This window comes from Mustela nigripes, chromosome 11 (genome assembly GCF_022355385.1).
Source record: "Mustela nigripes isolate SB6536 chromosome 11, MUSNIG.SB6536, whole genome shotgun sequence".
Taxonomy (NCBI): Eukaryota; Metazoa; Chordata; class Mammalia; order Carnivora; family Mustelidae; genus Mustela; species Mustela nigripes.
This window is the reverse complement of record NC_081567.1, coordinates 31,359,779-31,384,086: the sequence shown is the minus strand read 5'-3', so window position 1 is coordinate 31,384,086 and position 24,308 is coordinate 31,359,779. Positions and strand designations below refer to the sequence as shown.

General features: G+C 48.2%; 1 protein-coding gene across 1 annotated transcript in view; it reads right to left on the bottom strand.

The window, feature by feature from the left end:
• The window catches only part of GRIN2A (glutamate ionotropic receptor NMDA type subunit 2A), a 374,525-nt gene that overhangs the window by 47,019 nt on the left and 303,198 nt on the right, over window positions 1-24,308 (bottom strand). Inside the window, exons 9-11 of the mRNA XM_059415335.1 lie at window positions 24,087-24,212; window positions 20,402-20,631; window positions 12,514-12,674 (exon numbers count right to left, since the gene is read on the bottom strand). Of these exons, the coding sequence (XP_059271318.1) occupies window positions 12,514-12,674; window positions 20,402-20,631; window positions 24,087-24,212 (517 nt within the window). The remainder of the gene's footprint in view (window positions 1-12,513; window positions 12,675-20,401; window positions 20,632-24,086; window positions 24,213-24,308) is intronic.

The following is a 24,308-nucleotide window of genomic DNA, read 5'->3' as shown; positions in this document are numbered from 1 at the left end:
GCCTTCGGCTCAGGTCATGATCTCAGGGTCCTGGGATCGTGTCCCGCATCGGGCTCTCTGCTCAGCAGGGAGCCTGCTTCCTTCTCTCTCTCTCTCTGCCTGCCTCTCAGTGTACTTGTAATTTCTGTCAAATAAATAAATAAATAAATAAAATCTTTAAAAAAAAAAAAAAATGTTTGTTCAGATTTTTCTCGAATGTTCCCTTGGCGCCAGACACTATGTTGTTCCCCTGCATATCTCATTTAACCCTACAACGTTCTCCTAAGCAGAGGAGCCAAAATGAGAATCATTTTTTTAAATAGGAAAACTGGGGTCTAAGAGGTTTACTAACTTCTCCAAGGTCCCATGGCTGGACGTTAGCAGAGAGGGATTTGAACCCAGGATGTGCAGTGAAAGCATCACATTGTACTGCTGGTAGGAGAGCACAGGACCATGATCCTGCTGAACTTGTCCCACATCAGAACTGAAGGATGGGGGCATCTCGGAGACCAAAAAACATGAAAATGAAAGAAAGAATGGAAAAAGAATCAACATATGATAAAAAGCTAGCATGTGTCAAGATACAGTGCCAAGTACTTTCCGTAAAGTCAATTTGTTTAATTCCAGGGGACAAGGATTGTACAGATGTGGGAAGAGCTCAGAGAGGTTATTCATTTCCCAATGGTCACACAGCTAGTCATTATCACCAGGATGTGAGGCCACTGATTTCTCCCTCCAAAGTTCACGTTGTGTACCAAGAGACTACTCAGAAAATAACTAAATCAGTCCATCAGCTGAGTAAGACTAACGCTGTTCAAGAAGGTATATAAATACTCAGACTCAGAAACTCTACTCCTTGCGATCGTGCTGAGGAACTACTTGCAGATCTGCACAGAGAACCCATCGGGATTTCTAACACAGCCACATGACCCACAGTCCACACAGGGAAATGGTCAGACAGACCATGATGCACATATACGACAGAAATCGTCCCCGCGGTCAGAGACAATGAAGGCAAAAGCACACCGACGGATACTGAAGACCATTCACAGCGTATTATTAATTGAACACCAAACTCTGGTATTCTGCTCCGAGTCGGACAGCATCGTACTGGTAATTATGTGTGCAGAGACATATATGCAAATGCGTCCAACAGAGGTCTGGGAGAAATGGCATGTAATACCAGATATCAGGGCCTACCTGGCTGTGTGTTGGGGGTGGGGCAGGAGTGGTGGTTTGGAACTGGGTCACGGTCAAAGGGAGGCTTATGTTTCTGTATGTGTGGTTTTTTACAGTGAGAATTTATTTTTCAACGAGAAGGAATACAGCCTAGTGGTTAAGAGCACACGGGTGCTGGAGGCTGCTTGGATCCCAGCTCTGAAGCTTACCAGCCCCCGCCTCTGTGGTCCAGCCCCCCAGCCTCAGGACAAAGACGTCCAACTCTCCCAGAGCTGTTCGCTCATCAGGACAAGCAGAGAGTTAGCACTTATGGGTAGAAAGAGATGTTGGGTTAAGTTTGAACGCCAGCTCTGCCCACTCACTTAACCTTTGGATAAGCTGCCTCTGCTCTGTGAGCCTTAATTTGCTCTTCCGTAAAATGGGAGAGAAGCCCTATCTGGCCAAGTCAAAGAGGGAGGAAATGAGATTAAACATTCAAAGTCTCCGTGTGAGTCCAGCAGGTGGTAAGAAGAGGCAGTCCCTGGGTAGAGAGAATCGGCCAGGGAGCTCATGCCCCGTCGTGGTCTCAGGGAGGAAGTTCTAACCATGTGTACCCCGATATAAGAAATGCATCCTTTTTGGGGGGTTGGTTTGGTCCGTGGATTCCTTTCTTCTCCGCCTCTCAATGGAAAGAGAAATATCGCCCCCTTTGAAAACAGCATTAAGATGTTCAAGGGAGGGCGCCTGGGTGGCTCAGTGGGTTGAGCCGCTGCCTTCGGCTCAGGTCATGATCTCAGGGTCCTGGGATCGAGTCCCGCATCGGGCTCTCTGCTCGGCAGGGAGCCTGCTTCCCTCTCTCTCTCTCTCTCTCTCTCTCTCTCTCTCTGGCTGCCTCTCCGTCTACTTGTGATTTCTCTCTGTCAAATTAATGGGTAAAATCTTTAAAAAAAAAAAAAAAAAAAGATGTTCAAGGGAAACGAAAGGCATTTTAAGGTTCAAGTATGAATAAAACTGGTTCTGGGTTTTGGACACTAGTGGGCCATTAGAAAGCGACTAACCGGGCCGTGTGATGGGGATGTTCATATGTTCATATGTATTTTAACTTGTGGCTCAAAAAAGGGGCCCCAGAGCACATGTGACCCAGACAAGCTACCTACTCTCTGCGTGCCTGATTCTTCCTTTGTTAATGGGGAAAATCATCACAGTCATTGTCTCCTAGGGTTGCTGTGAGATTTAAATAATGCAGGCACAACATTTGGGACACTACCTGGCATGTAGGTAAGCGCCCCATAAATGTTATCTGTTAGTTAGAAACACCTCGCTTAATTCCCAAAGCAATTCACGTAGCTTTTTCCAACTGCGACACAATGAGGTTTAAACATACGGATAAAGCAGTCTGAGTTAAGGGAATTCAGAGGTGGGCTCGAGGCTACGGCCGTAGGGAAAGTCAGGAAGCAGACAGTCAGGACATACGCTCTCCCCGCAGCTGCTAACAGAGGATGCTACACTGAGCTCTGAAGCTCGGCGTAGCTCGAGGGAAAAAAAACACCAAGTGGCTAAGAGGGACTGTGCTGTCCACCAGATAAAAACATGCCTTAAAGTGGAGGAAAGCAGTGCTGTTCAGGGCACAGATGTTTGAGAGATGGCAGAGGACGGCGTTCTCAACAAATCGGTCTACAAAGATGGTATCATCAAGCTTTTGAAAAATAGCTCTTTCCTGTAGGGGCTCCAGTGCCAGCCCAAGGATAATGAAAATGCAGAGCAATGACAGTTAAATTAATTAATATTTCTCTCGCTCAGGGAAATCTCTCCCAGTCGTTAAATGTGAAAACAGTCCAGCGAAATGAGAGAGGCTCAACCGAGAAAAGCAAGGCATGGATTCTGCACGCACCCCGATTCGGGATGCAAGCTGTACAAACGGGGCAAGCCCCAGGAGGAAATGCAGTGGGGTGTTCAGAAGAAAATTTTTTTTTTTCCTGAGGATTGCAAGTGGTACTCATGTTCTAGAACATCTGCTACAGGGGCAACCTGGGTGGCTAAGTCAGTTAAGGGTCTGCTTTCGGCTCAGGACCGAGAGCCCCACCTTGGACTCCCTGCTGAGGATTCTGCTTTTTCCTCTCTCCCTCCCCATGCTTAAGTTTTCTCTCTCTCTTCAAATAAATAATAAATAAAATATTTTTTAAAAGATTATTAAAAAAAAAAGAAAACATTTGTTATACGTACCAGCATAAAAAGGAGACCGTCTCATCATCTGGCAATATTTCTGATAACATTTTGGTGTACTTTATTATTTTTTTTTTAAAGATTTTATTTATTTATTTGACAGAGAGAAATTACAAGTAAGCTGAGAGGCAGGCAGAGAGAGAGAGAAGGAAGCAGGCTCCCTGCTGAGCAGAGAGCCCGATGCGGGACTCGATCCCAGGACCCCGAGATCATGACCTGAGCCGAAGGCAGCGGCTTAACCGACTGAGCCACCCAGGCGCCCCAGGTGTACTTTATTTTTGTCTCCTTTTTCTCTCTCTCTGTCCTTCTGTCTCCATCTCTGGGTTTCCAGAATTGGGACCCCATTTAATTAATTTATTTTTATTTATTTTTTTTTTCAAAGATTTTATTTATTCGACAGACAGAGATCACAAGTAGGCAGAGAGGCAGGCAGAGAGAGAGGAGGAAGCAGGCTCCCCACTGAGCAGAGAGCCTGAGGTGGGGCTCAATCCCAGGACCCTGGGACCATGACCCGAGCTGAAGGCAGAGGCTTTAACCCACTGAGTCACCCAGGCGCCCCTGGGACCCCATTTAAAACCCACCCCCATTCTTCCCTATTTTTGATGCTTTATGATCGGCTTTGAAAATCCACTAGTATAGTTTTAATCGACTTTAAAAAGAAAAAACTGCAGGGCGCTTGCGTGGCTCAGGGGGTTAAGCCTCTGCCTTGGGCTCAGGTCATGATCTCAGGGTCCTGGGATCGAGCTCCGCATTGGGCTCTCTGCCTCAGCGGGGAGCCTGCTTTCCTCCTCTCTCTCAGCCTGCCTCTCTGCCTACTTGAGATCTCTGTCTCTGTGTCAAATAAAAAAAAAAATCTTAAAAAAAAAAAATAACTGCAACCACACACAGAATGCACATCCACTGCAAACACTGCATGCACGTTCCTGATTTTTTCTTAAGGAAAAAATCCCTCACTCTGATGTGGTAGCAATTACTTTTAAGCTTTATTTGCAGCGTGGGGGGTGGCTCTCAGAAAGCAGGTCATGGTGGATCTGAGTTTCTCTGGAGACGACGCTACCCCACTTAGGACAAAGGGTCATCACACCCTCACGTCTATGCCTGCACTCGAACTCAGCAGCGGAAAATGAACCCTCTGGGTTTGATTCTTCTTGCCCCATAAAATGCAGTGAATGAAACCTGCCCACAAGGCATCTTGGAAAAAGCATGCTCTACGTAGCAGCTAACCGTCAGGGACAATCCTTATGCCTTGCCCGTCTACTTCTGCCTTGGCTATCTCTGCATCTCTGGACCAGTTTCTTTTGAGGATGCCGTGACCTCGTCAGCTCTCAGATAGTTGGGTGATACACAGACAGTATACAGCAGATGCATATTATATGCAGTATTAAGTATGCATACACACACACACATATATAATTTCAGTCTCCAATTCTTCCTTGAGCTCTAACCACTTACACCCGACCACCTAGCTAGCATTGCCAAGTGGGGAACCAAACACACTGATAATCCCTAATAATTCTACAATGTAGTCAAATAACCTTTTGAGTAATTTAGTTAAAGTGTAGGTTCTTCATCTCATAAAAGAGAGAATAAGGATACCCAGCACTTTAGAGTGCCGCAAGGAGGGGCGTCTGGGGGGCTCGGTCGGCTGAGCGTCTGACTGTAGATTTCAGCTCAGGTCATGATCTTAGGGTCATGGGATGGAGCCCTGCATTGGCCTCTTGCTCAGCGTGGAGTCTGTTTGGGCTTCTCTCTCCCTCTGCCCCTCCCCATTGTGTGTGCTCCCTCTCTCTCAAATAAAGAGATCTTTAAAAAAGAGAGAGTGCTGTGAGGATTAAATGAGATTATGCCCGTGAAGCACTTGGGGCCCATCTCATAGACTGTTAGGTTTCAAACAGTGCAGAGATGAGAACGGTCTACGAGGACACGGTCCCAAAGGCACTTCCAACTGAATGAACATGCCCAGACTTTCTTCCATGCCTCCGCTCCTTCTGTGCCCTCCTCCTGAAATCCCCTTCCTCTTCCCTGTCCTATCTGCTCCAGGCGGAATGCCACCTCCCCATATGCAACTACGGAGCCTCTTAAAAACCACAGACGACCTGTATCTGGGGCACCAGATGCAGACGCTGTGCTCTGGAATAGGGGTTCAGCACCCCCTTGCACCACAAACACAGTTCTGACATAGGCAAGCAGCTGTGATTGCTCCCCTGGGTTTGTCCTATAGACCCCAAGGACAATGCAAGCCTTGTAGCACATGGCTAAGGGTCACAAGGCAACCCTCCCTCCCAGTTCTTCTGACTCCTCCATGTTAGGGAAACTGACAGATGCCCCTCAGTTTCCCAGCACCATTGGGCTGGGGGACCCAGAGGCCGAGGGCTAAAGGTGGATGCTTCTGAAGGAACTTAGGACGTTCCATAAACTTACATACAAATAACTGTACCTGAACATCAGTTAAACATAAACCATCCCCCTGTGTCTTAGAATATGAGGCTCATAGAAGTCTTGGGGATGTTGACTGTTTAATTCAAATCTGGCATAAGCACTTTGCTTGCACTTTTGCCGACTTGCCAAAACTGCTCAGAGAACATCAGCTTCTGATGATAGAACATTTGTAGATTTTATTTTATTTTTTTTAAAGATTGATTTGTTTATTTGACAGACAGAGATCACAAGTAGGCAGAGACACAGGCAGAGAGAGAGGAAGGGAAGCAGGCTCCCCGCTGAGCAGAGAGCCCGATGCGGGGCTCGATCGCAGGACCCTGAGATCATGACCTGAGCCGAAGGCAGAGGCTTTAACCCACTGAGCCACCCAGGCACCCCCATTTGTAGATTTAAATCTGCCTCCACTCATCTCAGCTTCGGCTCTGTCTTCTAGAGCAGATGTTCTCAAAAGTGGATTACTGCCCCCTGAGAATCACCTGAAGATTCCACTAGCCTCTGGCCCTGGAGTTTGAGGATTTGGTGGCTCAGGAACCTACATTCTCATTAGCACACCCACCGACTGAGGCTCAGGCCACATTCCTGAGAAACCCTGGTCTAGAAAGCCACAGTCATGAACCACTTTGGCCCAGGAGAGCCCCACAGGTCCCAACCGATTTGTTCCTGAAAAGTCCTATCTCTGTCGACGATCTCACGTCAAACTTTGTTTTCTCATTGAATGGCCTGATCATTTCCGAGATGGTTCCTCTCCATTTATCTTCAATTTCAAGAAACAATGAAACTGCACTTGGTTTCAAGTTTCTCTCTTAAACTTAATGCTCTTAGGACAATTATGAATCCCAGAAACAAGCTACATGGTTGTATTGACTGGTCTACCCCTTATGTGTTGTCTCAAGAAAATGTGTTTAGGGAACGAGCTCCTTTAGAACGGTGGTTCTCAAAGTTCAGCATGTATCGAAATCACCAGGAGCAAGACGATGCTTGTGAAAATGCGGACTCACATTCCTCAACACTAGGGGGAAGGTCCCGTGTTGAGCCCAGGAACTTGCATCTAACGAGTAACCATGTGATTCAGGTGGAGGTGGCTCCCTAGCAAGGCCTGGAGACCCAGCACCTTTGGAGAGTTATTCTACATTCTTTCTGTACGAGGGACAATGTTTCTGTACACGGCTTACCTGGATTTTGTATCTCTGGAAAGTTCTAAATGAAGTGGTCAAGTGTTCGACACAGATAAGAGAATATCAGGACCATTTCAGAGACCAAAGGGTTCAGTGTGTTTGCTTTTTAGCTGGGGAACTGAGACTCAGAGACATGATGTGACTGACCCAAGGTCATGGCTAGCTAATGATAGAACCCAGATGGAAACCAACCTGGGACTCTTGATCATAATCTAAGGCCTCTCTTGGGTTCCAGGCCCTTCCAGGCTCCATAAAGGGGCCTCCACATCCATTGACCCTGGGGTACACACCCAAGTCTTCATAGAGCAGCAGATGTCACAGACCTCTGTGCACCCAGGTGGGACCCAGCCACTGCGCTAAATGTTCTGGGATTTCTAAGACAGGGCTTGCTGGATTTTAGGGTCCGGGGGCCTCATAAAGGGAATGTCCTCAAGTTTAACAATTCAGGGGTATATAGGCCTCCTCTCTCTACCTTCCAGAGCTGCTCTGGTAAAGGAGGGGAATGACTGTATTTTTAAAGCTGGGTAGTGGGTACATGAGGAGTTCATTTTGTTATTATCACTCCTTCAACAGTATATCCCCATGATATTTACTCTTGTGAAATTATTTTCTACTATGCATCATATTCTAAAGTGACCTATTTTGTGATGAAAAATGTAAAAAGGAACTATACTCAAGGAACTATGAAACACTCATGAAAGAAACTGAAGATGACACAAAATGACGGAAAACATTCCATGCTCATGGATTGGAAGAATAAACATTGTTACAATGTCTCTGCTTCCCAGAGCAATCTATACTTTCAACAGCATCCCAATCAAAATACCATCGGCATTCTTCAAAGAGCCGGAAGAAAGCAATCCTAAACTTTGTATGGAACCAGAAAAGACCCCAAATTAAGGAAATGTTGAAAGAGAAAGACAAAGCTGGGGGCATCATGTTGCCTGATTTCAAGCTTTATTACAAAGCTGTGTGATCACCAAGACAGCACGGTGCTGGTGCAAAAACAGACACCTAGACCAGTGGAACAGAGCAGAGTCCAGATATGGACCCTCAATGCTATGGTCAAATAATCTTTGACAAAGCAGGAAAAAATGTACAATGGAAAAAGGACAGTCTCTTCAATAAATGGTGCTGGGAAAATTGGACAACTATGTGTAGAAGAATGAAACTCGACCATTCTCTTACACCACACACAAAGATAAACTTGAAATGGATAAAAGACCTCAATATGAGGCAGGAATCTATCCATATCCTAGAGGAGAACACAGGCAGTAACCTCTTCAACATCAGCCATGGCAACTTCTTTCAAGACACGTCTCCAAAGGTGAAGGAAACAAAAGCAAATATGAACTTTGGGGACTTCATCAAGATCAAAAGTTTCTGCACAGCAAAGGAAATGGTCAAAACAAAAAGGCAACGCACAGAATGGGAGAAGATATCCGCAAATGATACTACAAAGGCCTGATAATCCAAGACCTATAAAGAACTTCTCAAACTCAACACATATAAAACAGATAATTAAATCAAAGTGGGCAGAAGAAACGAAGAGACAGTTGTCCAATGAAGACATACAAATGATTGACAGACACATGTCAAAATGCTCATCATCATTAGCCATCAAGAAAATCGAAATCAAAACCACATTGAGACACCACCCTACACCAGTTAGAATGGCTGAAGTTAACAAGGCAGGGAACAACAAATGTTGGAGAGGATGTGGAATAAGGGGAACCCTCTTATACTATTGGTGGGAATGCAAGTTGGTGCAGCCACTTTGGAAAACAGTGTGGAGATTCCTCAAAAAACTAAAAATAGAGCTACTCTATGACCCAACAATTGCACTACTGGGTATTTACCCCAAAGATACAGATGTAGTGAAAAGAAGGGCTACATGTACCCCAATGTTCACAGTAGCAATGTTCACAATAGCTAAACTACGGAAAGACCAAGATGCCCTTCAGATGAATGAATAAAGAAGATGTGGTTCATATATACAATGGAATATTACTCAGCCATCAGAAAGGATGAATACCCACCATTTGCACGGACATGGATGGGACCGGAGGAGATTATGCTGAGTGAAATAAATCAAGCAGAGAAAGTCAATTACCATATGGTTTCACTTATTTGTGGAACATAAGGAATAGCATGGAGGACATTTGGAAAAGGAAAGGAAAAGTGAAGGGGAGAGAATCAGAAGGGGAGACGAACCATGAGAGACTATGGACTCCGAGAAATAAACTGAAGGTTTTAGAGGAGAGGGGGTTGGGGGATGGGCAAGCCTGGTGATGGGTCTTGAGGAGGGCACAGATTGCATGGAGCACTGGGTGTTAAATGCAAACAATGAATCTTGGAACACTATATCAAAACCTAATAATGTAGTGTATGGTGACTAACACATACAATACAAAAACATAAAACGGAAATGAGCTGTGAGAAGGGAGAGCTCAGAAGCAAGAAGACAGAGATGACATGACTTGAAGGACAGAAGTCTTGGAGGAGGAGGAGCAGACGTGACCCACATGGAGTTGGTCGGATCTTGGGATGGTTCTGTGTTGACATCTCGTCTCTCATCATCCCTCGAGGGGTTCGAATCCTAGCTCATGCTCTCCCCCAAGATAGCGTCCAAGCATGAAAAATAACTTTCTGCCTTTGGAGTGCAGAAGGGCTCAGAAGCCAGAAGACTTAAAAAAAGATTGATAAATCTGACTGTTAAAACAAAACAAAACAAAACCTCAGCATGGAAAAACAAACACCATCTGGAAGCTCAAAAGATAAGAAAGGTGGGAACACCATTGGTAACTGGACTTATTTCTCCAATCTGTAAATTAGGAAGAAAAAGACCAACAAACCAACAGAAAAAAAAAAATAATGAATGTTTTGAAAAAAAAGGAACTGCAGAAGGCTTTTAATTACACCCTGACTGATCCGGAGGGACACAGGATACTCAGGAAATGTGGCCACTGTGGGGGGTACAAGATAGGAGAGAAACAATGTGGCAGGAAAGTTCTTCCCTGTTTCTCTTTTTCTACAACACCTTTTGATTTTGAATTATGTAAATGTGCTCTCTGTTCAAAATTTAATTTAATTAATTTACATAGTTAGCTAAGCAGAGCTCGTTAAAGGAGGAAGTGGTTTTCCCAACCTCAACTCCCTCGAAACGGAACCTACTGGAAAGAGCATGGCCATGTCCTCACCCTGCTCTTTCTGTGCGCAGAGCTCTTTCTTTCACTCTTTTATTTATTTATTTTTTTAAAAGATTTTATTTATTTGAGACAGAGAGTGAGAGCATGAGCAGGGAGAGAAGCAGACGGAGAAGCAGACTCCCTGCTGAGCAGGGAGCCCAATGCGAGACTTAATCCCAGGACTCTGGGATCATGACCTGAGCTGAAGGCAGACACTTTACCAACTAAGCCACAGAGGCATCTGCAGAGTTCTTTCTTTAAAAAAGACTCCTACCCCTCTAGCTCTAGTTTCTGAGCTTAATGTAACAGGACAAAACGTCCCCCACACGGAAGACTGCGTATAGGGCAGACCCGCCATCTGCCCAAGTTTGCTGGGATGGATGGCAGAATTATTACATGGCTTCCCGAAAACAATTTGTACAATTTACGACCAGGAACTGTTTCCATTCCTCTGTTCCTTTTTGTTCGCATTGTTTTTTTTCTTTTTTTAAAAAAAAAGGGAAAAGAAAGAAAACAACGCATTTTGTGTGCTGGGAGACAGATGGATGGAGAGGGGGCGAGCCAAGGCTCCACCCGCTGTTTCTAACCACTGTTTGCATTCGCCGCCTGTCCCGAGCCAGAGTGTATGTTGATGAAAAGACCGCGGCAGAAAGAAACAAACAAAACCCATACGTGGGGCTCAGCCGGAAAGCCGTCGGAATTTTCTGGTATCTTGTAAAGTCGAACATACGCGCATCTGTGGCTTGGCGAGTCCTGTCTCAGGTCCACACTGAGAACAACATGTCCCCTCGTGCAGGGACAGAGCTGGCGGAGAACACCCCTAGGAGCCCTCCTCGCCAGAGCCCCGGATGGGACACCACCCCCACGTTCCCCAAGATGAGAAGAGCTGGATGGCCTTGGGGCCTGGCCCCTTCCTGAAACACCCTGCAGCGATGAAAAGGCGGGCCGTGGACGACACGCAAGGATGTCCCAAACAGACCTGCTCAGCTGAAAGAAGACAGAACAGAAAACGTCCGCTGGGATTTCACTTACACGTGAGAACAGCAGGCCAAAAGCATCCAGAGCTTTAGACGCGAGACAGGCCCCTGGACAAGGGGGTGGTGGGCTTTCTGGGAACCGGCCAGGTCTTATGATTGGACCTGGATGGTCAGTTTGTGCCAAGTCTTCAGGCCCTCTACGCTACATGTGTATCTTTTCTGCATTTGTGTTATGCTCGAATACGATGTTTTTAAAAATCACCCCAAGCCAGTGCGAGCGGTATGTGCAGAAGTCACAGGCTCGGCTTCTCAAGTCCCTGCTGAGGTACTAAAGAGATTCCACAGACACTGAAGAGACAAAATGCCACCAGCCCAAACTCCTGGAAAGCATGCAGGTATGAGGCTTGAGGGTTCAGACGGGGCCCGTGTGCCCCACCAGGACACGAGGGAGCAGCCCCATTGGGCTTGCAGGACGGCCGAGAGGAAGAGGCCGCAGACCAAGCTCCAGGGGGGGCTCAGGACAGCCACGGATCACTGCTCGAGAATCCCCATCAGCCACGTGACCCACGGAAATCCGTTTTTGCCCTCGTGAACGAACTTCAATCAGAAACAGACTTGTTTTGAGTGGAACCCTCCCAGAAACACACCTCGCCCATCCCTGACATTCTGAAGCTCCGGGTACGAGTCCCATCTTGCAGATGAGGCTGGGAACAAGGAGGCATCTGCCCCGAGTCAGAGAAACAGCAGCCGGGGGAGGGAGCCACACTCCAGCTTCGCAACCTCAACTCTTTTCTAGACGGCTCCTTATCTCGAGCGTGCAAGGCTCTACGATGCCAACAGGTAGACGGGAACCTCAGCCGTAGCTTTTGAGAGAACGAGTTCACACGGCTTTTCTCTCCCTGTCTCCTCTGTCAATGCGATACTATCGGCTTTCACGCAAAGCTGCACCCCCAAAAACTCCTACCCCAAACCAGATAAGAACCCATAGCCCGTCCCTCTCAGCACGGTCAAGAAGCTCACAAACTCTTCAGATCAGTTCTCTTTGGCTGAAATCTCCCACAGAGTCTGCCCCAGCTCTTAATCGCTTTAAGAAAACCCTCTGGCTCTCTGCATTTCAAAGCGTCCCGGCTTTGCTTTTCCTTAACACAACTCCGAGGGAAAGCCCTTGATATGTATCAGGTGCACAAAAGCAGCCCTCCACTGAGGTTCATCTTAACTGCAGCTGCTTTCCAGAAAATACAGAGCTGAGGGCAAATAAACACCAAGACGGAGGAGAGTCATTTTCTTGTGAGGTTTACGGGCTGGTAGGCCTGCGGAGGGAGAAAAAAAAAAAAAAGGAAAAAAAACACAAAAACCAACCCATCCCATCCTTACCCTGTTTTCAAGCTGACCAAGGCATCCTCGACTCCCTTCTGATTGAATTTGGTCATGTACTGATGCATGTAGGGGTAGTTATTACGAATGTTTCTCTCAGTACTGCCGTTAGGCACCGTGCCAAATCGGAAAGGTGGGGAATAGTCGTGAGGTCTCTGAAACTGGAGAGAGAAAGAGGGAGACAGACAGACAGACAGACAGGGCAGAGACAGAGAGAGAAGAAGTCAGCCACCATTCTGTCTCGTGTCAGAGTTCAACACACGCATGATGTACAACATCCGCACAGGACGGCTGAAAAAAAAACCCAGAGAATCTGTGGGCTTCCTTTTTTATTTAATCACTCCTGCCGCTGGCCTGTGAGCTCTAAGAGGTCAGGAACAGCATCTTTCTTGTTCCCACCTGTCCAGCAGTGCCCAGCAATGGGCCGGGCTGGGTGTGCTAGAGACATCTGTTGGATCGACTTTTTTGACCCCGTTATAGAGCTAGCCTTGTGGTGGGCACGTGGGCCATACTCAGGAGACACCAAGTGGGCTAGAATGAAGGTATTGCTTTACTCAGTTTGTTTCTCTACCTTCTAGTGAAATTTTCTGCTTTCCCCACCAATCGCTCCCTTCTCTGAATCCCACGGACAATTGCCGTCACCTCCCCCAGGAAATGATGAGCCGTGGAACGTATCACCCCGAAATATGCGTCCTTTGCATAAGAGGCTGGCTTCTTTGGCTGGCTATTTTTAAGAAACAGCAGACACAAAAGAAGCCCTGGAGAGAAGTTAACCCTTCCGTAAGAGGCCTTTACACGGATAAGGGAAAGCTCTACCTAGAGGGAGGTCTTCCCCTCAGCGCCCGGAAAAGGAAGAAGATTTGAACTATAGAAACTCTTTACCAGTGTTGAAGGCACCAACTTAAATCTGCCTGATAACCCCACCCGTGTTTATTTTATTTTATTTTTTTTAAAAAAGATTTTACTTATTTATTTGACAGAGAAGTCACAAGTAGATGGAGAGGCAGGCAGAGAGAGAGAGGGGGAAGCAGGCTCCCTGCTGAGCAGAGAGCCTGATGCGGGACTCGATCCCAGGACCCTGAGATCATGACCTGAGCTGAAGGCAGCGGCTTAACCCACTGAGCCACCCAGGCGCCCCCCACCCGTGTTTAACTGTGCTTTTCCTGACAACCTCTCATCCCTGGCCACCCCACTCGGGCTTCCAGCATCGCTCTTTTGTGGTTAGCTGGAGGGGCCGCTCAAGCTGGAGGCTTGGGCCACTTTAGGGAGGTACTCGGTTTTCCTGGGCATGTCCTATGTCTACAGAAGATATCTGTGCTATTAAACCTATGTTTGTTTTTCTCCTGTCAATCTGTCTTTTATTACAGAGGAATCTCAGCCAAGAACCTACAAGGGTAGAGGGAAAATTATCTTTCCTCCCCTACAAGTTTGCCATTCTCTCTTTCTCCACTCACCCATTCATTCACACACGCATGCATCCAAGACTTATTGGGGGCCTGATCTCTTCCAGGCACGATGACAGGCTCCGTGAACATTTCTGGAGCTGAAGTTCCTCCTAACCATTAGCCTCCTGGTGATGCCCACGTCTTGCTTGGCTCTCAGGCCTCCAGAAAGGTTGGATGTCCATATTCTGCTTCTCTTCCCTGATTGACTGATACCATCTATTCACGACATCACTGTTTGGGGCAACCCAACCAGATTCGGAGTCGAGAGTCCTGGGTCTGAGTCCCAGACACAGAAATAAAATCTCGCGCCAGCACAGGGAAGTAGGTACAAGTGTGAGCTCAAGTTCAGAGGTTAAAAAATCGGGTTCTGTCATTAATGAATGGTGGGACCTTGGATAAAGCACTTCACACTGTCCCCATTGGTTTCCTGTCCCTAGAGTGGAAAACACACCAGTCCTTCCCTTGTAGGGTCAACGGGAAGTTCTAAAATTATTATAATTTGTCAAGTAATTAAAATACTGCCTGCAACAGACTAAGCACTCAAAAATAGTTACTATTGGGACGCCTGGGTGGCTCAGTTGGTTAAGCAGCTGCCTTTGGCTTGGGTCATGATCCCAGCCTCCTGGGATCGAGTCCCACAAGAAGCTGAGCTTCTTGCTCAGCAGGGAGCCTGTTTCTCCCTCTGCCTCTGCCTGCCTCCCTATCTGCCTGTGCTCACGCTATCAAATAAATACATAAAAATCTTTAAAAAAAATAGTTACTATTATTTTTTATTTTTACTATTAACATGGGCAAAAAAGTAACCTGAGCTTCATTTTTCCATGACGTCTGACATTCTGGATCTATAAAGGAAGGATAACAATGGCCAGCCCTCTCCGAGGACTTGCTTGGGGCCAGCCATGTGCCATGGACTTTACAAATGTTGGCTCTTTTCATCCTCATGATGAATCTGTCAGGTAGCTCATCTTGGAGGCTCCATTTTACAGATGAAGAAACTGAGGTTCCAAGAGATTAGCTGACTTGTTTAGGATCACTGCTTGCAAGCAGCAGCCCAGAATCCAACCCTTCGTATGCCTGTCCTCATGAACTCTGTCTTTCCTCACAGACCATCACTAGCAACCCCTCCTCTTTTAGAGGGAAGGACACCCAGCAAAGCCACAGCGGGACCAAGTCTGGGATCCACAGATGTCTCCGACTTGCAAGCCAGCCTGTCTTCCGTGCAGCTCAGAGCCGTTGGAGAAGGCGTCCGAGTTTACCCAAGTCAAACGAATCGAAAACATCATTCTTCCATCCAGACTCACACTTCACTTTACTGTTAATTAAAATTTCCAGTTGAAAACCGTGTCCCCTAAATCAGGCACGCCGCTGTGTAATAAGCAGCCACGACCGCATTTGAGGGAAGTGGCCATACCCTGTCCAAATGAGACGCTGCTGCAGGTGCCTTGCATTGGGAGACTGCGTGCGTGCGTGTGTGTCTGTGTGCACGTGCGCACCCACGTACGAACAGCAAAATGCTCTTTGCACTTAGTGTGGCAGGCAGTGCCCCAGCTCATCACCAAGTGGGGAGGGGGCGCCGGCATGGGCTCGTTGGCACAGCAGCCACCAATTCTGGGGATTGCGGTAATGATGCTCTTCGTAAATCTAGCTGTTAACAGCAGCCGCCAACCCTCCGGGGGCGTGGACCGTTGGACCCCTGGACCAAGCGCCTTCCGTTCCAGTCCCCATCCGCGGCACGGAAGCCACGTAGCACTTCAGGGTTCCTTCCGTCCCTGTTTCTCTTCACACAGTGATGGAGACAGATATTCAACCTCAGGGATGAATTTCCGTGCTTCCCGGGCCTGGACTGGACCCTCCCAGCATGCAAAATCCAGCCCAGCACCGAGATCCAAGAACCTTTCGCATTATGTAAAGGCTGTCAAACTTTTTAAAGGAGGGCTCTCAGGGCACAGTCCACAGCCCAGGCCACTCCTTCACGCCTACCCCCTCCACGCGCGCACACGCACACGCACGTGGGCACCCCTGTGGGGCACTTCTCCTATGGGGGATCTATTCTAACGTCATCCGCTATGTTCTATTTTTTTTTTTTTTTAAATGGTCACAACCCCTGAATTATTTTCATGACTCACTCAAAAGCCAGGACCTATACGGAGAAAAACAGGGGCAAGCGCAGCTCATCTCTTAAATCCCGGGGCCTCCCACTGAGGACACAGTCCATGTACTTGACCGGAATGATTTCCAGCACCACCTTCTCCCGGAGGGTTCCGTGTGCAAACAGAAAGAAAGAAACATGGGCTCAAGCAAAGGAAGGGATGAGGCAGAGAGGTCCCCGCTCAGCCTGAGCAATATCATCACGATGCTTGGGGGCAGGAGAACTCCTTGGGGTTTCTTGTTCTGAAGGCAAGCCCTTTAGGGTAGAGGAAGTAGAGATGCAAGATACGGGAAATGAAACGTTTAGGGAAAACATGGCAACTGACCAGGACATTGCTTCATTCCTTTAACACACCCAAACTATACTCTCGTTAAAAATACCTGCCTTCGGGACGCCTGGGTGGCTCAGTTGGTTGAGCGGCTACCTTCGGCTGGGGTCATGATCCCAGCGTCCCGAGATCGAGTCCCACATCGGGCTCCTTGCTCGGCAGGGAGCCTGCTTCTCCCTCTGCCTCGGTCTGCCTGTGCTTGCTCACTCACTCTCCCTCTCTCTCTCTGACAAATAAATAAATAAAATCTTTAAAAAAAAAAAAATACCTGCCTTCTGTGGCTATAAATGAGGGGCTTGGCTCCTGGGAGCCCCGTGTATCAGGTACGGTCTTCTCCCGCGGGAGGTGGGCTGCACCACGAAACAAGCAGGGCCCCTTAGCAGGGAGGTGAGGTTCAGAGGCCTCTCTGTTCAGCCAGTGACCACCCAGCAGTCTGGACGCAGCGCTGAGAGACAGCCCAGCTCCACGGGGACACGTGCCAGGGCTCCTCTGCCAAGGAGACTCCCGGAAAACTTTTTATCACCAAAGGCCCGCTAATGAAGCGGCTCGTGAGACCGGGGACGTGAGGAAGGGGCTCACCGGGCAGGGAGACTGATCACAGAGGAGGAGGAGGAGGGCGATGAAGAGGAGGGGAAGGTGGAAGGAGGTAGGGCCCTTCTAATAGGATTATCCACCATGTGCCAGGCACGGGGTGGCGATGATTTCTAAGCCTCCTATCAACCTTGCCAGAGAGGTATTAATACCCACCCCCACTCTCGTTAGGAAATTAAGCCTTGGGGATACGGACATACCAGAGGCCCCATGACCATGTTGCGGCAAGGTCGAGATCGGACCGCAGGTTCACTGGACCCCGAAGACGACAGTGCTCTTCCCACATTACGCTGCTTCCCAGGGATGGAGCTCCGCTACCCTAGTCATCGCCAGCACATTGGAAAGGTTCCCCACCAACATTTCAACTTTCCTTCAGTAATTCCTAGGGGAGCATCTACCCACGAATCTGCTTATTTATAATTGAAGCCAAGCTCATCTAAGCACTGTGGGCTTCAAAGGTGCTTTTCCCAGCAAGCACTGAGGCTGCAAAATGCTTGAAAAGCATCATAAACCCAAGTTGTTCCATAGGTAATGGTGATTTAAAAAAAGTGGGGGGGGGGAGGGAAGCCCACCGTGTACAGTATTAAAATAAATTGATTCAGCACAGATTTTTGTTTTGCAGACTTTCTTGGGATATCTGCTATTAATCTTCTAGGAGCATTTAGCTTATGTACTCCAAGAATTTTGCTGTTTATCTAATTGTATCAAGCATTTAATTAAGAGAGCGAGCCGCTTGCCGCTAACGCTCTGAGCTTGGAGGCCGAGCTGTGTCCCACGAGGATGTGGGATCTGTTCCTGGGTGTCTCCGAGTCAGGGAAGGTCAGTCAAATTATTAGTGCTTCTAATTCGTTTTCACAAGTGGTCATGTTATTTAGACCCAAAACTGCTTTCTCCCCTTGCCTTTGAACATGGCAACAAAAAGCAACATGGGCTGCCAACTACTTTCTTAAGAAACCCTTTGCTGCAGATGCGGCCCCCACTGCTTCTGTGGGACCTCCAGCTGCTTATTTTGGCCCCCACGGTGTGACGGCGTCATGGCCCGGTGCTTTGTAGCCGTAGGGGACTCTAGGGGCTACAAGGCACGATCACGGTGGCTGTCTCCTATCGCGCTCGCTCCAACCTCTTCTCCCACATGTAGGGAGAGGAATGAGGTGGCAGGGCCCATGCAGCCCACATGTGGCGGGTGGTGGAGGGGGACAGGGTGATGGGGACAGGAACACAGCCTTCTTAACTCGATCTGCTGTCTCACAGGTGCCATGAGCTTTAGAAGCTAACCTAGAGCCAAGGCTTGGGTGAACACCATATAGTAAGGAATGGCTCCCGGAGAGATCCGGAAGGGAACACGGGCAGGAGGTTAGGGATTGAGAGGAAGCCAACTGAGGGGTGATTTGCGGCAACGCCTCAGCTTCCACCTGATCCCACAGAGAGCTCCAGAGAAAGCGTCCCCTGGGCGCCTGGACGCAATGGAGTCACTGGCGTTTTGGGCCCACAGTGGTTGGCTGCTGGTCACAGGGAACGAAAGGACTGGGGGAAATCCAATCTCCAGGCCTTTACTGTTCCAGGACACCAAGGTCAACACCCTCTGAAGATTTTTGCTAGGAGCCTCTGTTAGCAAATGGGGGATGGGCACACAGAGCTGGAAAAGGGGACACCGGGAGAGCTGGATGGGGCGCCCAGTGTCCTCCACACCGCGCACTTCTCACTCAACGTACAAGTATGTCCTGAGCACCCCTACACGCCAACTAACTCTACCCGAAGCACCACCTCTAATCTCATCAGTCTCACCTCCTTTATGATACTGGTCCCGCCTGAGATGTCCTCCCCCATTTCCGTTTACTTGCCTGTTGCTTATTACTTTCTACTAGGACTTAAGTTTCATGGGAGTATAAGCTCAGGCTGCAAAGCTTGCCCTAGTGGCTGAGAAGACCTCTCCCAGGAGGTGACATTCCCCCTCAGGCCTGAAAGTCAAGCAGGAGCCAGCCACAGATACTGGGGAAGAGCATGCGAGGCAGAGCCCGTGACCAGTGCAAGAGTCCTGTGGTGGAAAGATGCTTGGGATACTGAAGGAACATGGGGGCAGGAGTCGGGGGGCGGGGGGGCTCATGAGCAAGAAGGAGTGTACTCCTGGGGGGTGGGCCAGAGGATCCAGGGCTCTGCCGCCACTGGAAGCAGCCTGGCATTTACTCAAGCCGCAGTGGGAAGCCATCAGAGAGAGACCAACTCAGCCCCCGCCCCTCATCATCTCCCTGATGACAGGCCTTCTCTGCGCCTCTTTTAAGCACAGCGTATGTCACAGAAAAGCGGTTAGGGCTTTTCATGGTTGATTTTCTATTCAGCAGTTTGTTGATGAATGCCAAAAGAATATACGTAGACTTATGTCAGCAAGACACGCTGGTGAGATTTTATAAAGAGAGACGATCACCCACATACACGAGCTGGACAATCTCGGCCGAGCAGCAATCCCCACACTGCTGAGCGCAGCAAGTCAGAGTCTGTTTGCTGAACCCACAATTTCAATGGAAGGATGCACCCAGTTTATCTCTCTTCTTCCCCCGTGCGCCTTTCTCAATAGCCACTCACAGCCCACCCCCCTCGCAGCACTACAGCAGAGAATGGAGACGGCAGGTGTGAGTCCTGCCATCTTGCTGACTTGGGGAGCACAGCCCCATGTGGCGGGGCCTGGAGACACGCCTGAGTAAAAGGAGCCGGTGGTGAATGAAAAGCCCTCTCTGTTCCTTGTGTGTCCTCTGAGGAAATTCCAGGTGAGTCGAGGACACAGACGGTGGGGCTGCCCGACCACCCGGGTCAAAAGGAGCTGTCAATCTGGTCTCCGGATAGGCTAGGCCTTAGAGATGACTTTCGTTCATGTCATGGATGATAAACCCAAGGCCTGGCAGGTCCTAGAGACTCGGCCAAGGCTGGAGAACAGGAAGGTGGCTACAGCCGAGAGCACCCCACTTCCTCCCAAGTTGTCCCCCATAGAGATTTGTCACCTTCTACACCATCACACGCTCTCTTGAAGGGAGAACCCCAGCCTGGGCCCTCCCACGGGTCACAGAGCTTTGGGAACGGTCCCTGTCGTGATCCTGTAAATATAAGAAGGGACCTTTGGCGGAAACAGTGCTTCCTACTCAGATCTGGAATCTTTTAGCCCCTTTAGGGCTGAGCTTAAGGTTCTGTTTCTAAAGTTCTTAGCAATATGTCAATTTAAGTTCAGAGGCAAAACAAAAACGAAAACAAAAACAAAACCCATCAGGCTTTCAGCTTTAGAGTCAGTTGATGGGTTTGGATAATAGGAGCCCGCATCGCGCCCTTCTGAGGGGAGAGCAGGTAAGAGCCACCCCTCGGGCAGTGAGGAAAGCGAGGTGACCTTACCTTTTTGTCACTGAGGCCGGTCACTTGGTCCACGAATTCCTCCTGGATCATGAAAGCAGCCAGGTTGGCCGTGTAGCTGGCCAGGAAGATGACGGCGAAGAAGGCCCATACAGACACCATGATCTTGCTGGTGGTCCCTTTGGGGTTCTGCACAGGCACGGAGTTGTTGAACACCAGGCCCCAGAGGAGCCATATAGCTTTGCCAATCGTGAAAGAAGGCCCGTGGGGTGCTGCCAATAACAGAAAGGACAGTATCGTCTCCGAAGGACAACATGGCGACCATCCGCAGCCCTGCCGTGGGTCCAAAGATGGAACGGGTCTCTCATGCTCGTCCCCCATCACTGCCCAGAACCCCGACCGCCCCAGCTCCCTTTATCTTCAACAACGAGTATTCCTCCCGCATTTCTGGCCAGATTCTTGCCACATTTCTTAAAAGAAGGGGAAATCAAAAATAAGCAAGAAAGGAGAAGCAAACGGCCATGTAAAATGTGGGTTTGGATGAAACATTGCATTCGGGCCGGTGGTAAATTTGGATTCAATTTCCATTTGGGGGACCCAATCTCCTTTAATAGATAGAGCGCGCCTTACAAAAACGTGTGCGTGGGGGCGGCTTCGGTTCTCACCGGGTGATGTGTGGTATTCTAATCCGACTGTCCCTAGCAACTGCTCCTGCCCAAACTCAGATGGGAAAGAAACCAAATGAAAAGGAGACTAGAGGAATGAAACCACAGTAAAGGAATTCCACAGTAGAGGAATGAAACCAAAGGTAAACCCTCTGCAAATGGAAGACATCAAGGAGCCAAACAATAGAGCTTCATTCTTCCAGCAATACCCAGATGGAAGACATGTGGCTGCAGGTCATGGACCATGAGCTTTGATATCCCAGCACTTTCTCTCCCTCGGTGTAGCCCTGAAACACCTACAGGTCCCTTTGAAGATTCTGAAATGGGCCTTGTATTCAGCTGAACTAAAGAGGCAGGGCAACGTGGCCCAATGTGTTGGTGGGGGAGGGTGGGCTACGCACTCTGGGAAATGCACGCCATAGGGCTTTCACAACTCTTTTGCACAAGGGGGGAAACAACCAATGTTTGCCCTCATTTCATAGGCAAAAGGTCTTCCTTTAACAGAAGGTTAATTTTTATGTCATTTAAGTAAATGAAGATCTGAAAAAATGATCTACTCAGACTTTAGTTGGCAACATCAGCAGAGCAGCAGAAGTGAATCACGGATCGAAGGTATGACGTTCCGGGCAAGGAGCCTGGGAGAGGCAAGCTTTCTGCACATTGGAGGCCAAACTCTGGCTACACCAATATTTATAACATCCCCCATTCGGCACATTAAAGGGAAGTCAATTAATTCTGGTATGCTCCATCTCATACTCTTCCATCTCTCTTTGCCTAGTTACATAATAAATCTTCTGGGCTTATTCCCAAGATGCCAAGAACTCTTAGGAAAAAAAAATAATAATTAGAGCCCATCCAGTTAACTTCATGAGCTACTTAATTTTATTAGGGATGCATGCTGGCCAGGAGTGACGGCTGTATGGGAATCAGAAACAGGTCCTTGTAGGGGTTCTGTCCAAGACTTTTGGGAATTCCTGATTCATGAATACCATTACTGAGCCGTGCATAAAATCTTCCCCATAAAGTGCAGTGAAATGTAACAGAAAACCATACTGCACAAAGAAACAAGTCACTGGTCTTTCTGGAGAGCTGCCACAAGCAGATGAGCAGGGAACGAGACGCCTTGGGGCTAGGGAGGGGGTGGGCTGGGCTCCTCGCTTTACCATGGTCTTGGAACTCTGGGCTGCAGCCAAAGGAGGAATCACGACAAGTGACTGGCCTTGGGATCATGTCTGATCTTTCAAGATATAGCCCTGATTTACCTGCTCATCTCCAGCCAAGTCCAAACCACCATAATCCTTGCTCTCAGAAAACAAACATGTTCCTCACTGGGCTCCCTCTGTCCACTGCTGCCTGCCCCTCCCCTTGTCTCGACAGAGTAGCCCCAGTGACCTTCCCCACACTGGTCATGTTTCATCCCATCTCTTCCTTTCATCTTGTATCCTGTCCACCTCCCTCACTGCCTACTGTTTCATCGAGCTCGATTCCCCGACGAGGACTTTGCATTGGCTGGTCCCTCTGCATCAAATGCTTTTCCCTCCATTTCCCCCCCCCCCCCCCTTCCTTCCTCTTCCTTCTGCTCTCGGCTTAAATGTCCTGTCTTCTGAAAGTTCTTCCCTGCTTGGCCATCTTATCTAAAGGAGGGACCCCCCCATGTCATTTCATTTTGGTTTCTGTCCCGCTTCTCCTTGAAATGTATTACCACCTGTGATTACTAATGCATGTGTTCATGTGTGGCCTTTGCGACTAAATTCTCGGCTCTCTGGGGGTCAGGAAATCTCTCCCCGATTTAACATGTTATTCCCCTCTCCTAGCACAGTGCCTGGCACATAGTACCCACTCAGTAAATACTCATCAAAGAAATGCATAAACTCACAAACAGCACAAACGCTGATCCCACGAACATAAATATTACCACTCACTGAAAACCTTCTCAGGTCCCACTGCTGGAAGCTCCGTATAGGTTAATGACACTGGCCTCTTAGTGGAGGCTGACAAGTATCCCATTTAAACATAACACGATTATTCACGGCATTTTCACCGTGTTTGGTGGATGGGAGATGGTTTACAGACAGTAGTCACCATTCTTCAAGGGTGAAGAAGTGGGGGGACCTCAATAAGTTCTTAACAGGAACCAGGAACTTAGGAACTAAGTTCCTAACAGATTCCCATGACCTGTTGGCTGCTTCCAGTACGAAATCTTCCCAGTGAAAAGAGTATGCGGCAAATTCAAGTGCCCCTGATTTTGGATGGATCTACGTCAAAGACCTGCTGTCTTCCAACAAGTTAAGTCATGTTTAATGAAAAAGATTTGGTCCTAACAGCAGCCTTTTGAAGCCATCCACCTAGAACCTGTTATGCATGGACAAAGAGTCACTCTAACTGATGGAATGTGCTTATGTCTGTCACATGAATACTGGTTCGCATAGGACCCTCTTCACAAGTTATAGGCAATGACTTTACGAACTACTTAATTTTATTAGGGATGTATGTTGGCCAGGTGCAATTTTCTATCTACTGATTGCAGCTTTATTGAGTATAATGCACTAACGTCAGGCACCGTCAAGAGGAAAATGCAATTCTTTGGAGGGAAAATACCCCCCCCTTACAATTATCTTTATTGTCAAATGAATGCAAGTGTGATTCAGTAATCCGCAGCATGTTCTGATACTAGGTTCTATAAAAGTCATTTTCTTTGCGTAGACGGAAGGCGAGATTCACTGCAATCTTAACGTTTCTTTTGACACAAATTTCAAAAGTTAATTGCCAGAAAAACTTCTTTTTAAATCTGCTCTCTCAACAAATTGTCAGTAGTTTCCACCTAACAGCTACAGACGTCACATGATAAAATGATGAAAACGCTTCATTTGGCTTTATCCCTTTTCGGTTGAGGCAAACATCCCACCAAGGGGCGGGAAGGAGGTAGGACTGGTCGCCCAGCTCCATGCCTATCGCAGACTAGCGAGACAGTATAGGGTGAGGCATTCTGAATGGAAAACCTTTGTAGAGAGTCAATGAAAGAGCGTTAACCTTGGGTCATATTGACGAGGGGGGTGTCTCACCTTTCCCTTTGGCTAAGTTTCTGTTGTATCCAACAGGACTGAAGTACTCGAAGACAAAAACAGCGATGGCGGACACGATGAGCAGCATCACGAACATCATGACCCAGACGGAGGCGCTGAACGGTTCTGCAGGGGAACAGGCCAGAGGGGCGGGGCATGGTCAGTGGCACATGGTCATGCAGGAACCAGCAAGAAGACCAGAGGTCCACTGGCAGGCTCACT